This window comes from Benincasa hispida, chromosome 9 (genome assembly GCF_027475165.1).
Source record: "Benincasa hispida cultivar pf3 chromosome 9, pf3_genome.v1.1, whole genome shotgun sequence".
Taxonomy (NCBI): domain Eukaryota; kingdom Viridiplantae; phylum Streptophyta; class Magnoliopsida; order Cucurbitales; family Cucurbitaceae; genus Benincasa; species Benincasa hispida.
In genome coordinates this window covers 95,813,809-95,828,492 of record NC_143486.1, presented here as the reverse complement: position 1 = coordinate 95,828,492, position 14,684 = coordinate 95,813,809, and the positions used below count along the sequence as shown (strand labels likewise).

The 14,684-nt window shown below is 35.3% G+C and overlaps 1 protein-coding gene and 1 pseudogene across 5 annotated transcripts; both read left to right on the top strand.

Annotated features, from left to right (window-relative positions):
* Positions 1-1,160: 1,160 nt before the first annotated feature.
* LOC120086834 (UBP1-associated protein 2C pseudogene) lies at positions 1,161-4,793 on the top strand (annotated as a pseudogene). The gene is made up of 2 exons (XR_016532337.1): positions 1,161-2,553; positions 4,573-4,793. The product of XR_016532337.1 is annotated as a UBP1-associated protein 2C pseudogene (transcript).
* Positions 4,794-7,374: 2,581 nt separating this feature from the next.
* On the top strand, positions 7,375-12,540 carry LOC120086024 (uncharacterized). Of its 4 annotated transcripts, none has more exons than XM_090317304.1 (6): positions 7,375-7,524; positions 8,118-8,220; positions 8,415-11,013; positions 11,090-11,155; positions 11,557-11,702; positions 12,077-12,540. In XM_090317304.1, exons 2-6 carry the CDS (start codon positions 8,122-8,124, stop codon positions 12,245-12,247), a joined length of 3,081 nt encoding a protein of 1,026 aa, XP_090173430.1. In that variant the 5' UTR covers positions 7,375-7,524; positions 8,118-8,121; the 3' UTR covers positions 12,248-12,540. The 4 variants fall into 4 exon arrangements, with proteins under 4 accessions (XP_090173430.1, XP_038898349.2, XP_038898348.2 ...); XM_039042421.2 differs by having other exon boundaries at positions 12,074-12,540; XM_039042420.2 differs by having other exon boundaries at positions 11,090-11,209.
* Positions 12,541-14,684: the final 2,144 nt, after the last annotated feature.

The following is a 14,684-nucleotide window of genomic DNA, read 5'->3' as shown; positions in this document are numbered from 1 at the left end:
ATATTAATCAACTTAATAATGCTAGATGTAGTTACAACATCAATAAAATCTCGATAGAAATAGTAAAGAAATGCAACGATCACAGTTGATCATATATGATTTAGAATTATGTATCAAATGATCAAAACACGATATGTGTAAACAAATTGCAAAGAAATACTACAAGTAAACCGATAATCCCTTGACGATCTAGAGATTGCTTGGTGAGTCCACGTAATGTACCTGACCAGTCTATCTTTATTAGATCGTGTGAGAGATACTTTACATTTGTATCAAATGGTCACTAAGAGATGTACATGTTTTTAATTTACACGAAACCATTATTATGAGTAAGTTGTATTGTAATAATCCCATTTAATAATTTATATTTAACCACCAACCCTCCTCCAAGATACCTTCACACTAATTTTCCATGAATAAGTTGGATGTGGCTCCTCTTTTTGGTTATATTTCGTACGTGAAAGGACGATTTGCTCATATCAACCCAAGACTGGTATAAAATACACAAATGAGTTTTGGTGACTTTGATAGAAATCTAGAAGTTTAAATATTCATTAGACATTTTATCAAATATCCAATAAAATACAAATTTGAAAGTTAAAAAATTAAATTACTAATTCAACTGTTAGTTTTACTCACGTTTTTAGATTTTTATAAATGACTTATAAACTTGAAATAGCATCATCTACCAATTGGAATACTGCATATGATTAGTAGGGATGGATCACGACATTGAGAAAAAATGGTATATGTTATTTATTTGAAAAGCATAAATGGTATATGTTATTTATTTGAAAAGCATATATATACTATTGGGTGTAATATTAGTGTAATACGTGTACTACTCTCGTTAATTGATGTAGAGTCGACTACTATTAAAATCATATTTACGAGTTGCCATTATAGAGCGAAGAAAGGGAATACTGTACTTTAAATTAGAATTTTTATCCCCTACAAAATAGCAAACATTGAATTGACAATATGAGAGCCCTAATATCAAGTAAGTTCGATCGATTTAAGTCAGAACTAAATCGCAATTTAACGAGGCCAAATATGAAAATGCACCTATTTCTGTGGGCCATAAACATCATCTTAGCCCAAGAATGACATCGGCCCAAAAAAGCCCAATAAGCGACACCTCAGTTTAGGAAATTTGTAGGTTTTTATTAGGGTTTACGAATACTCCTCCATGTGTTATCCACTTCGTTCCGTACTCCGCCATGGATGTCGTCAAGAAGCGAAAGATGGACGAGAATGGCGTCCTTCTTGACGATTCCGATCATTCAGTATTAAAACTTTCAACGGAAGATGCTCGCAAGATCATCGAGCGGTTCACTCAGGATCAACTCATCGACATTCTTCAAGATGCGGTTTCCCGCCATTCCGATGTTCTTGACGCCGTACGTTCCGTTGCTGATCACGATGTTGCTCAGCGTAAGCTTTTCGTTCGTGGGCTTGGTTGGGATACTTCAACCGAGGGTCTCCGGAAGCTCTTCTCCGTGTATGGCGAACTTGAAGAAGCCGTCGTTATCCTAGATAAAGCCACGGGGAAGTCGAAAGGGTATGGATTTGTTACGTTTAAGCATGTGGATGGTGCTCTATTGGCTTTGAAAGAACCGAGTAAAACTATTGATGGGCGTGTTACCGTGACTCAACTAGCAGCCGCAGGGAATACTGGGTCTAACTCGAATGCTCCCGATGTGTCGTTGAGGAAAATTTACGTAGCTAATGTGCCGATTGATATGGCTGCTGATAAATTGCTTTCGCATTTTGCTCTGTACGGGGAGATTGAAGAAGGGCCTTTGGGGTTCGATAAGCAGACGGGGAAGTGTAGGGGTTATGCATTGTTTGTCTATAAGAAGCCGGAGGGTGCGCAAGCGGCGTTGGTGGACCCGATTAAAACAATAGAAGGGCGGCAAGTTAGCTGTAAATATGCCAACGATGGGAAAAAGGGAAAGCCTGGGGGTGCTGGGCCTGATGGTGTTCAGGGCTCTGTAGGTAATCAAGGTAGTGTACATGGAGATGGGATGAGTATGCCTTCGCAGGCTCCGTTGCCTGGTTCAATGGGTGGACATTATGGGGGACCTGTCGGCATTGGATCATACGGTGGATTTTCAGGAGGCCTCCATGCTCCTCCACCACAGCTCGGTCATAATCCAATTAACTCGTCGTTGGGTGGTCCAGGGCCGGGCTTGTCTTCTATGGGTAGTCAGACACATAATTCTCTTAATGGTACTGGTGGGTATGGTGGCGGGCTTGGCGGCGTCCCTTACGGTGGAGGATATGGTGGTCCTGGGTCATCTGGGTTTTCTGGTATGGGCGTTGGTGCAGCCGGCGGCCTCGGAAGTGCCACTGCTGGAACAGGATCTGGTTTGTACAGGTTGCCCCCGAACTCTGGTGGAATGCCGTCGAATGGTTATCCCGAAAGTTTGCCATATAGTTTATCGTCTTTGGCTGGTTATCCGAATCAGCATCAACAGACGACAGGTACATCACCAGCGCCTCGAGTGCCGCCTGGGGGCATGTACCCTAACGTACCGCCTTTTTATTGAGGTAATTTTCGAGCATGTCCTTTATGATCACTGCTGTTCTGTTGTCCATTCTTTTTTCCACCTGCAATGGAAATTTGTTTCTTTGGTTACTATTTGATGGTTTTAACTTTATACGTTCACTAACTTGTTTGTTGCATCCCTGGGATTTTATTTCATTTGTCCATTGTAATTTGTGCATGTGGTGTGGTGTGCGTGTGTTTTATTTATTTATTTTTTGTTTTGATGACGCTCTTGCCGGTTACTGACCTACTGTTAGCGTTAACAGTACCCCAATTATTGTTTTTGTGGATATGATTTATGATCTCCTTTAATTTTGTTTGTTCCATTGGCATTATGTAATTTTCATACATCCTTGTTGCTTTACTTTTGTTTCTTAACATCTCATGTTCTAATATTTTCATATGCTATTGTAGAAGTGTATTAGTTCAAATCTTCCAGGAGACGGTTTTTTTTTTTTTTTTTTTTTTGTAATGCTCATGCTGTTTTGCCAAGTAGTAAAATTTTGCTTTTAGTGCCATTCTTATTGATCTGCAGGGTTTCTTTTAGCACCATTTTTGTTTCATTTGGATGATCTAAGTCGTTCTCAAAATGGGTATCGACATATATTGTTTTTTCACAATTTTATTGCATCGTACCTTTTTGGTATTGGGAAGGCTGGCAATATGCAAGTCCTTTTTCCGGGACAATGAGTATAGGGACGGCTTACCAGTTACCTGTCTTTTCCTTCTCATTTTGGAGCTTACTTCATGGCGTCTCTATGTTTCTGTGTCATATGTTGTTTTGAAAACTTTCCTTTGCCCAGCCGCAATCTTCTGTATGACAGGCTTCCTCATTTCAATGATTTGAAGGCATTTTTTCTTTCCAGTAGTGTTTATTTTTCTTCATCTAGTATTTTATGCTTGGCATGATAGTTAAGCAGTACCCTCTTATCACTTTTCTTTTTTATATGCTCTTGTATTGTTTCATTTCAGTTTTCCATAAAAAACAATAGCTAATTGTTAATTAGTATATGATGGAAATCATAATTTTTTTAAGGTATGAAAATGAGCCTGCATCACTTTTTTATTTGTTACTTGGGGATTTTTATCTTTCAATCCTCGTACTCTTTGGTGCATTGCTCCCTACATGTTTTTCTTTGGTCTCTTTTTCACTCCTTGCCTTTTTGTCTTTGTTGATGGCTTTCACGTGTTTAAGATTGAGCTAGGGAATGACTGTCTTTTTGGGCTTTCCAATTTGAATTGAATAATTCTTATGGGGAGTGTTACTTCTCAGGGCATAAAGCCTGCGTTTCTTTTGAAATTGTCTGTTTTTGCTCGCCATTGCTGGTAGAAATTGTGTTCTATTTTTAAGATTTTGGAAACCCCTTTAGCTTCAATCTCTTTCAGGTGTTTTCCTGGAAGCCTTCCAGATTAACGATGAGGTCTTTTACAGCCTTTATCTGTTTGTTGTTACATACCTGTAACAGTCGTGCAGTCTTTTCCCTTGAACAGTTGGAGCTCTATAAATTTTAGCTATTCTTCTTGCACTGTTCATTTTTGTCATTTCATATGTACTAACGGTCAGTTATTTTTTAATTTCATATGTTTGTTATTGCTATTCAGTTAAAGGCCTATGCATCTATTGAATTTGTAGCTTAAACACGTTCTTCTTTTTTCCTTTTTTTTTTTGTGTGGTTTTTTTTGAAGCTAAACGTTCTATTTTTTTGTTCCTGTTTTATTTTATTTTTGTTGTAGACCATTGATTTTACTCCTTGGCGAAGTTTGTAACTTATGTTGCATTTTCTTTCTCTAATTGGTAATAAGTTTGTCTATGGATGACAAACATAATTGAAACTAATCAATGTCTTGAAATTTATGTTGAAGTGTGTGTGTGTTTGCATGGTATGGCAGTTTGTTTGGTTGTCACACTGTTGTTTCTATTAATCTGATATTGAATTAATTCAGAGCCCTTTGCATTTGACTTGATTTGATGAAGTGAGTTCAACTTGGTTGTTTGATTCAGTTTATCTTGTTGGATGCAGATGCTTTATGTGCTTCACCTGATTGCGTAGAATGCCGACTATCAATCTGATTTGGTGAATGTATTGGCTGTGCTTTTGTGACCTCTTTTTTAGATGTATTTATGAGTGCTTGTAGAAAGAAATCATGCAATGGTGTTTTCGTGTACTTGTCAACAATTAATATGCTTTTGGTTTTTTTCCTCCTCCAAATTAGTCTAATAAATGATCACTGATTTCTGTTCCTCCTTTTCTTTTGCTGGGACTTGAGTTCATGGGTAGTTTTGTATGGTTGTTCTTGTCTATCCACTAAAGCTTCCTACAAATTTTAACGGTTGGGAAGTGCTTTATGCGCTTATGGTTAGGTATGTCTGCTGGCTGTTGAAGAGAGACTTACCTTTTGCGCATGTGGTCAATCAGGCTTGTAATTGTACTTGCACTTGTGATTAGAAATATATTTTGGCAGTGATCATTTTTGCAGTTTCTCTGTTGGTGGTTTTTTTTTCTCCTCATTATTATTATTGTTTTTTTTTTTTTTTTGGGGGGGGGGGGGGTGGGAGGGGGTTAAGAGTTTGAATGAGTTCTCTGCTTTTGCTACCAAAGGGCTAGACTAAAAAAAGTTGTGAATTAGTTTTAGTGAACTTTTTGGTAACTCTTAAGTTTTCGACATGTGCTGTCTGAAAACAATATAAGCTTTAGGAGTTGTTTGGAGCAAAGTGGAGTTATTTAGTTGTAGGGGCTCATTCAGAAGTTATTTAAGTTAAGATATTGATGTTTACAAGTCACAGGTCTTAAGTGACTTTAGAACTTTTTGAGCCAAACAAGGAGTGGGTACCCCACTCCTCTGCCCCATTCAACTCCTCCCAAACATCATCCTCCTTACCGTTCATGGATTTTTTTCTTGTCCTCATTTATATATGAATAAGTCAAGTGTCAAAATTACAATGGTTCTACAAATGACCTTTAAAAAGATCATTGATTTCTGATGGGTAGTACATCTGAGTTTTTGTGCTGCATGGAACTCATTTGGTTTTGTATAGTGCTATTAATGATTTAAGATCTGTGAGCCAAACAATTGATTTTGTATGTGTGGTTTTTAGTGAATTAAATTATGTATATTTGACTTTTGAGAGATCAGGCTAATTTTTTGTTGTGATATTTGACTTTTGTTTTACTGGGGTCATCCACGTACACAAAAGTATAGAGAATTTCTATTGCTCATATCTGCAGATAAATGGAAGGGCCTGACTTTGCAATTGAGTCGATGAAAATGGTGTCTGATCTTTCTGGTTTGTCAGATGGGGTGAATCGCAATATGTTTGACACTGTTTTTTGGTTCGATGCTTAGAATGCAATGAACTTGTACTCTACCTATGTTATGGCCCCCAAAATCCTTGACTTGTGATGTGTGGCAGGAAGTTTGTCATTTACTTGCTTTCTTTGAATTTTGACCTTCATTTACTTGTTGACGTGTGAACAGTTCACTTCATATGTGTAGTTAAGCCCATTTTTACAAACTAGGGTTGAACTTTAGAGACGGTTGTCAAATTCTTTCAGTGAAATCAACATCTTTGTATAACTAGCAGGCCTTCCCACCTATGGTGAGGTGGTTAGAAAGACATAATCTGTCTGCAGGTTTATAATAACGTATTCCTTTTGTTCATTTCTATGTGACGCTGAATCTCTTCTGCTACTTGTGCTCGTGGCTCCATTTTTGGCTTGACTGTGTGCGAGGTAATGATCGAGCTCGAGGTGTTGCGAGCCTTCATGGCGAACCTCCATGGAAGAACAAGTGATAACAATATTGATTTTTGCAAGGTCAACAATATGCAATTTAATCGACGAGCTGCAGTTTGTGAAAGACCCTGGATGATTCCCATATCTTCTAGTTTGTACATTTGTTTAGTAGCATCTTCACCCCAATTTATTGGTACTATGTAATATCTTTCAAATGTGTTATATATTAAAATAATACATAAAATGGGTTCTTGGTAGAGAAATGCAATTCTGGATCTGGATGTTTTATTTTTATAAATGGTAAAATAAATTAAACAAGTTAGATAGTGCCATTATGCAATCTGTAATCTTTATGGTCATTAAATTATAGCGCTTGTTCTCATTTGGATTAAGATGTGGAGTATTAATTGAAGTTAAGATTGTGAGCATTAATTGTTACATTTTCATTTTTTTCTTCTTCTATATATTTATTTAACATGTATGATTTGTGAGATGGTATTTGAAATAAGTAAACTATTGTTTTCATTTTAAGTCATTTCAATTTTTCTTTCAAATATAATATTTAATATTATTCTAATAAATAAATTTTAGGTAAAACCATCCACTGAACATAGAAAGCTACTTTTAATGATAAAGGTTCGTGTCCAAATCAGGCCTATTTGGAGTGAAGTTGAATATATACTCGTCTCGTTTATTATCTCTCAAGGAAATTGGTTGAAATTTGTAAAACAAGAATAAATTAGTTTACTATCTCTAAAGGTAATTGGTTGAAATTTGTAAAACAAGAATAAATTAAGGATAAAAGAAAGTCTAGCGAATATATTATGTATTTAATCATATATTTTAAAAGTCTCTAGATATGAAAATATAGAGATATTGTAAAAACTAAAAGATAATAGTAAAGATATTTGTGAATATATAATTTATGGACATCTATATATAATTCAAATACCTATAACAAAAAATTATTTTTTTTTTGAAAAAGAATATTTAAGCCAACAATATATTTTTGTTTTTTAAAAATTAATTTTCTAAGTATTTTAATAATATGAGGTTCTATTTAAAGAAAAAATCTAAGTTTAAAATTTTAATCTGAATATGAAATAAGATTTTAATTTGAAGTTTAAACCTCTCTGATATTCATCTTTTTGAAAAAAAACTAAAACCCTGTTCCTGGGCAGCTGCCGATGAAGAGCAGTCATCCAACCCTGTGATTATAGACCTCGACCGGCTGCTCAGGTTCTTTCTTCTTCTTCTTTGTCTGCTGTTGATCGCAAAACCCTTTTGATTCCGCCGCTCGCTTTATGTGAATGTTGCATAAAGATTGATTTTTTCCCCTTTTTAGTCGTTGAATTTTGGAAAACAATGTGATTCTGCTGATCACAACTGAAAATACGCTTATCACATGGCTCCAATGTCTATATTTTCATTCCACCTTGACTTCGGAGCTATGAACGTTAAACAACACTGAACTTGGAGGGGTCTTTTTTTTTTTTTTTTTTTTTTTTTTTTTTTTTTTTTTTAAATTCAATGAGTTTGAGTGGGTTCTTTAATTAAATTATAGTAATGGGTGAATGAAAGATTAGGAAATCATTACTATGTTTCTGCTGTTACTTATGTTTTGTGGTTGTAAGACTGATGATTAATTACAAGTGAGGTGTTATTCTTGTACAATGTCAGTTTTTCTTGTTCAAACCAACTTATTTTTGTAGTCAAGAAATATGGACTACATGATAGTAGAATGCGTTATTGTGGCCTTTTCTATGAGTTGTCATTTTGGTGGAAGTTTTATAGTACTGTTTCTTTGGTTTTAAGGATTATGACTCTTGCAGGTGAATGAAGATGGATTTAAAACATAAAGGTATATCATGGGTTGGAAACATGTTCCAAAAGTTTGAAGCAGTTTGCCAGGAAGTGGATAATATTATAAATCAGGTATCCTCATTTCTTTTTCTTTTTTACATTTAGTGATCTAATATTTCGTCAAAGGTTTCACGTGGTGGCTTTCTTATTGGGTTGATTGTGTGCCTCAACTCGATTGTTCATCATGCAAATGAGTAACTTGTCATTGAGGTTTAATTCCTTCTTTGTGTAGTAAGTAATAACTTTTAAACTGATCTTATACACAGGATAAGGTTAAATATGTTGAAAACCAGGTTAGTTCAGCAAGTGCAAATGTGAAGAGATTATACTCTGATGTTGTTCAAGGTTTGCTTCCACCTATGGGGGATCCCATGAAATATGAAGCTAAAGAACCGGTTCAGAGGGGGCATGTTCCAATTAATGCATATTTCAGGTCACTGTCACACAATGAAGGAAAAGCTGCAAGTAATGTTTTTAATAAATCATCTGTGGGGCATGATATTAGAACTATTGATCAAATAGATAACCGAAGTCAAGCATCTTGTATAGTTCCCTTTGTAAATGAAGAAGTTGCTCAAGTTCCTAATCATTCTTCTCTAGAGTTGAATGCTGATTTACCTTTGGAAAAGAATGATGATGTCTTGTTAGATAAAGACTTATATGAGAACATGAAAGAAAATGCCGTTAGTGAACTACTTTCAGAGAAAAATGATGGCTCGTTGACTGATAAGCTTACCCTCATGGAGTCAGATGCTAGTGATCCTTTGAGTTGTTCATTGAGCAATGTAAGTACTGAAATTAATGATACTAATAAAAGAGCTTCTTCGGTTTGCGATGGCTTTGATATGAAATTGGAGGATGATGTACTTTTAGTAGGGAACGATGATGAGCTTTTAACAGATAAAGATGAAAGTAAGAGTTCTGAAGAGGATATCACCATGAAGTTCAATGCTAGTGATCCTTTGAAGCATATGGCTAATTGTACATCTTGTGAAGTTAAAGTTACAAATGAAGAACCAATACTGATTTTGGATAATTCTCATTTACCGATAGAATCTTCCAGATTCTTGTGGAAGAATGACGGCGACTTATCAAATGAGAACTCAGATGAGTTTCTAAAGAAGGTTGTCACCATGGAACCTAACACTGCTGATCATTTGAATGAAAACCATCTTAGTCATGTATGGAGTGGGACAAACTTTGTAAGTAAAGAAGCTGATGATTCTAATTTATTTTTCGAGTCTGTGGTGCTTTCAGCCAGAATTGGTCATGCCATGATGGATAAAGACTTCAATAAGAGTCCTGTGAAGAATGCTATCTTTGAGGATGATCCTAACAGTTATTTGTTAAATCTGCCCAGGCATGCAAATGGAGTTAGCTTCACTGACGAAGAAGCTATTATGGTCTTTGATAGAAACGATCTGGAGTTGGAGACAGAGATACTTACTAGAAAGAATGATGATGCCTTGACGGTTAAATACTCCAATGAAAGTTTAAAAAATGATACCATCTTGGAGTTGGAGCATGATGCAAATTATACTTTAAAGAACCGGCCAAGATGCACATCAAGCAGCATGGAATATAAAAATGAAGAAGTTTCTTCAGTTTCAAATGGTTCTTTTCTAAAGTTGGAGAGTGAGGTTATTTTTGGGAAGACTAGTAAAGCTTTAATAGATAAAGCATCAGATGCAAGTTGTAAAAAACAGGCCAATTTAGAATTATCAACTGAGTTAACTTTGCATTGTGGCGAAGAGTCAATTATGGAAACTTTGTGCAGTTATGGTGATGAATGTGAAGGGGACATTGTGACCTCAAATGGAAATCCACAGGAAACTTCGATTCATCGTGCAGATGTTGAATCCATCCATAATGAAGAAGGAGCTTCCAGAATCTTGGTAAACAACGAAGAAGCTATCTTTGACGATGGTCCTAACAGTTATTTGTTAAATCTGCCCAGGCATGCAGATGGAATTAGTTTCACCAACAAAGAAGCTATTATGGTTTTTGATAGAAACCATCAGCAGTTGGCGACTGAGATACTTGCTAGAAAGAATGATGATGCCTTGACAGTTAAATACCTCAATGAAAGCTTAAAAAATGATACCATCTTGGAGTTGGAGCATTATGCAAATTATCCTTTAATGAACCGGCCAAGATGCACATCAAGCAGCATAGAATATAAAAATGAAGGAGTTTCTGCAGTTTCAAATGGTTCTTTTCTAAAGTTGGAGAGTGAGGTTATTTTTGGGAAGAATAGTAATGCTTTAATAGATAAAGCATCAGATGCAAGTTGTAAAGAACAGGCCAATTTAGAATTATCAACTGAGTTAACTTTGCATTGTGGCGAAGAGTCAATTAAGGAAACTTTGTGCAGTTATGGTAATGAAAGTGAAGGGGATATTGTGACTTCAAATGGAAATCCACAGAAAACTTCGATTCATTGTGCAGATGTTAAATCCATCCATAATGTAAAACAAGCTTCCGGCATCGTGGTAAACAATTCAGTTGGCTTATCACCAAGGACGGAGACAACTTCAAAGTACTTGGAAAATGGAGTTGACTATTCCTCTAATGCTGTAGATGCTACTTCTTTAGTTTTGACTGGTGGGGAGACTGTGGAAGAGACAGAGCCAGTCTCCTCTTTGAAACCCCTAGCAAAGGTTTCTTTTTCTGCTTTCAGAAGTTTGGTCAGCAACCTTTCTAATAACACTGTCATTCATGAAAAACCTGTTGAACAGAATGCATACATTGAATGTGAATCTCGTCCATCATTCGAAGTGATCGCTAGTCCATCTTATGGAAATAAGGCTTCGAAGATGAAATTTGTCTCCTCTAAAAGCTCCTTATCATCATTGGAACCATTAGGTATATACTCTTATCTTCTATCCTAGGATAAGTATTTGTGCTTTCTTCTGATTTTCTTAAACAATTCATGACTCAGCTGAGATTCATGCTTCAAGAGCCAATGATGCTGCATTTCTTCCTAAATTCTATACTCGTAGCCAGGGTGAGTTTTCCAAATCTACTAGTTCTGGGATTCCAAGTTTATCTACTGAAGGAGGTGTGTCCCTAAGCTTGTTTTCATACCATTCTTTCAAATTTCTAGTGTTATCTATAATTATCATGACAAGGTGGTACTTCAATATGTAGGCTATTTTCATTGTAGATGGAAATGTTGCTCGTCTGTTTAGGAAATGATTAGCTTAAATCAAAGTCAACCTATGAGAGTATATTTTTTGAACTAAAAGAGATTAGCTGTTTACTATTGGGAACGGTTTATATTGTTTTCTTTGAAACTTATGAAGTGAGAAACGAGTCTATCAAGAAAATATTTTATCTTTTAATTTTTTCCCCATCCTTTCCCTTTCTCATTAGGAATTAAACAATTATCTTAAAAACATTTCTCAGGTTGTCCACATGATTCCAGTGACTATTCTAAAATGGAAACGGTGGATTTGGGACATAAAGTGACCCTTGAAGATGAAAGTGACGTTGTTGACTATAAAACTCTCCATGCTGTCTCTCGCAGAACCCAAAAGCTCCGTTCTTACAAGGTCTCTCTCCCTCAACTAACTTTTCATTTCATATAACATCTAAAGTTACATATATAAGTCTCCTCTAGCAATTTTAAGTTTTGATGAAGACATTTAAGACCCGGAAACACCTGTTTCTCTTTAAGATGATAATGTTTAACACTAACTGTTCCAGCTTTTTTTTTTTTTAAAAAAAAAACAGAACGAAAGAGTTTATAACTAAAATGAAAATGTAGTAGGTTCATTTTTACTGGTAGGTAAGAGCCTAAAGTTTGTCTAATAAAATGCCACTACTTTTACTTGTCTATTTTTCTCCCATGTCCACAAATATCCAAGGTGCTAAAATATTCTACCTTTTGTTTCTTATCTATTCTTTACTTTCTAAAAAATAGAAGAGAATCCAGGATGCTTTTTCTTCCAAAAAGAGGTTGGCAAAGGAGTACGAACAATTAGCAATCTGGTATGGAGATACTGATCTGGAATTCAGTACAAACAATTCACAGAAGTTGGAGAAGGAGAATGCATCAACTAGTTATGTATCTGACTCTGAGTGGGAGGTCCTGTAAATAAGACTACTAATTTGGTTTGTCTCTGCAATCAGTATTGTTTCCAGATGGAGGCGAATCCTCTATGCTGGAGATCAAGAGAAAGCGAGTATGTAAATACCTACTCAAGTCACTTTATCTATTGCAGTAAATGACACCAGGCACAAGTAACCTTGGAAATTCCAAAATAAATGAGTTGCAATAAATTTTGCACATAATGGCACTCTTTCTGGGCTGTGAACCTATGATGTTCTAATTAATTAATTTATTTAAATATACATATCCTTGGTAAATAAAGCTGTCTTGTTTTTTTCTCTCTGTGTTTGGAAAAGATTTGCTCTTTGTTTGACCTTCTCTCGCCTAAATTGAAAAGAAAACTTGTGGGCTTTTTCTTTTACTCACTATTATATCTTTTGTTCTTATGATGAGTTCAACAGTTAGAAGTGCCTTTGTTGTTCTTTCTTCCCCATCCAGACACTTGGACAAAATCCCATTCCACCTTCAACCACTCTCAATTTTTCAGGCTCCCGTTCCTTGCTCCTCTGAAGAAGACTGGTAAGGTAATTGGGTCATTTCATAATTGGTAGAATGATGTCAATGAAATATAAAGTTACAAACAGTAAATCTTAACTTTGCATTTTGTGGCTCTGTCGCATACTTTATTGTCATTGGAACTTTTACTACAAAGTTTGACATCTGAGTACCATCATGTTGGAATGATAGTCTCTGTCTCTTCGTGTTGGAACAGCCTGGAAATGTTATAATGTAGTTTTTTTTTTTCCTTCCAATTTTAGTACAATTAGTGGGATATGAGGATTAGAACCTCCGACCTCGAGGGATGGAGAACATACCAACTATTCTTGAGCTATGTTCACTCTGGCTATGTAGTAGTTTTTCTTTCAAGTTCAATGTCAAATTCTGTTAGATGCTGATTTTCTGTGGTTGTATTTCTCATTGCTCCAATCATTAACAGCCAAACTCAAAATCAGATGAATTTGGGAACCTGGTCTTTGAAGTGAAAGATCATCACTGTGTTTTTACCCAACTCATAATAGACTGTTGATTTAATGGTCTCATTCAGGTTTCAGTTTTTCTATATCTTTGTTAAGATAGTGGACTAGCTAGCTATATTCTCTCGAGATCCAATAGTGTAGAGCTTTAGACAGAGTCATCCAGTAGAGTACTATTAGTATTGGATCTATAAGTTTGAAAAGGATTGTCTTTTCCCTCTCTCCAAAGGCTGATATGCTGACATAATATTAGGGGATAAATGTGACTGAATCATAAGTTATTGTGAGTGTTCATGATGAAGCTCCCACTTAAATTAGTATGGTTCTGATTGCCAACCTAGTATTTACATGTAGTGGATATCAGATAAGCAGCTGACATCAGTTTTTATCTCACTTTTTAAAAAACTTTATCAGCTGGTTTTATCCATTTATGTCATTCTCTATACTATACTCCATGCACTTGTATTAGTTATTTCCCTTGTGCATTATAGTGATAGCTTACTCTAGAGTCTATCCATTCTCTTTTATGATGATCTCTCCCCATTTTGGATAGAGATGATGATGACATAACTTTCTTTCTTCTCAACTCTGTTACTTCTTCTGCATCTGATAGAAACACAAGACTTGGAAATGATTTGTAATGTAAAATCAATTTTTTTGGGAGAGAGAATTTTATTATACTACAAAAGCTGAGTTAGGTACTGCTAGAAATGATGATTTAAGTGGATTTTGAAAAGAAGTTTGCCTTCTAGTTTGTTGGATTTTTATTATATGCCTAAAACAACATGGGCCATATGTGTTTATTGGGGGTTTCATATCAAACATGATGGCTATAAAATACTTAAAAAGAAAACATTGAGGAGATGCCATGGAGAGGCTGTAAAATGTCCATATTTGAGCCAAAAAAAAAAAAGAAAAAAAAGAAAAAGAAAAAGGATGGCTAAAGTAATGATCTCCCCTCCCATTGAAAATATTGGTCACATCCACATAAAAGTAGGAAGCTAAAAGAAATGCTACCTTCTTTTAGCTTCTGCTTTTTCTGAAAACTCTTTAGATTATGAAAAGACTATAAGTTAATGATAATAATGAACATTATAATCATAAATTAGAATGAAAATGCAGATCAAGTATGATTGAATCTTAGAAAAGATGAAACCAGAAAAAAAAGAGAGGAAAAAAACCAAGAGAAAAAAAAAGTTCGAAATTCAAATTGAAATTTTGGGTTGGTTAATTAGTGTAATGCGTCGAACAATTAATAAACTAATGAACATGTCACAACAACGTCATTTCATCAAAGATTAAATAGAAATGTATCGCAAAAAATTACTTTTATAAAGTTTAAAGACTAAATAAATATAATGTTCAAAGTTAAAACTAAAAGTATTTGAAATGGATGAGAAGAGAACCATCAAAATCAATGGGCCGTGGTTTAGTCAGATCAATCAACT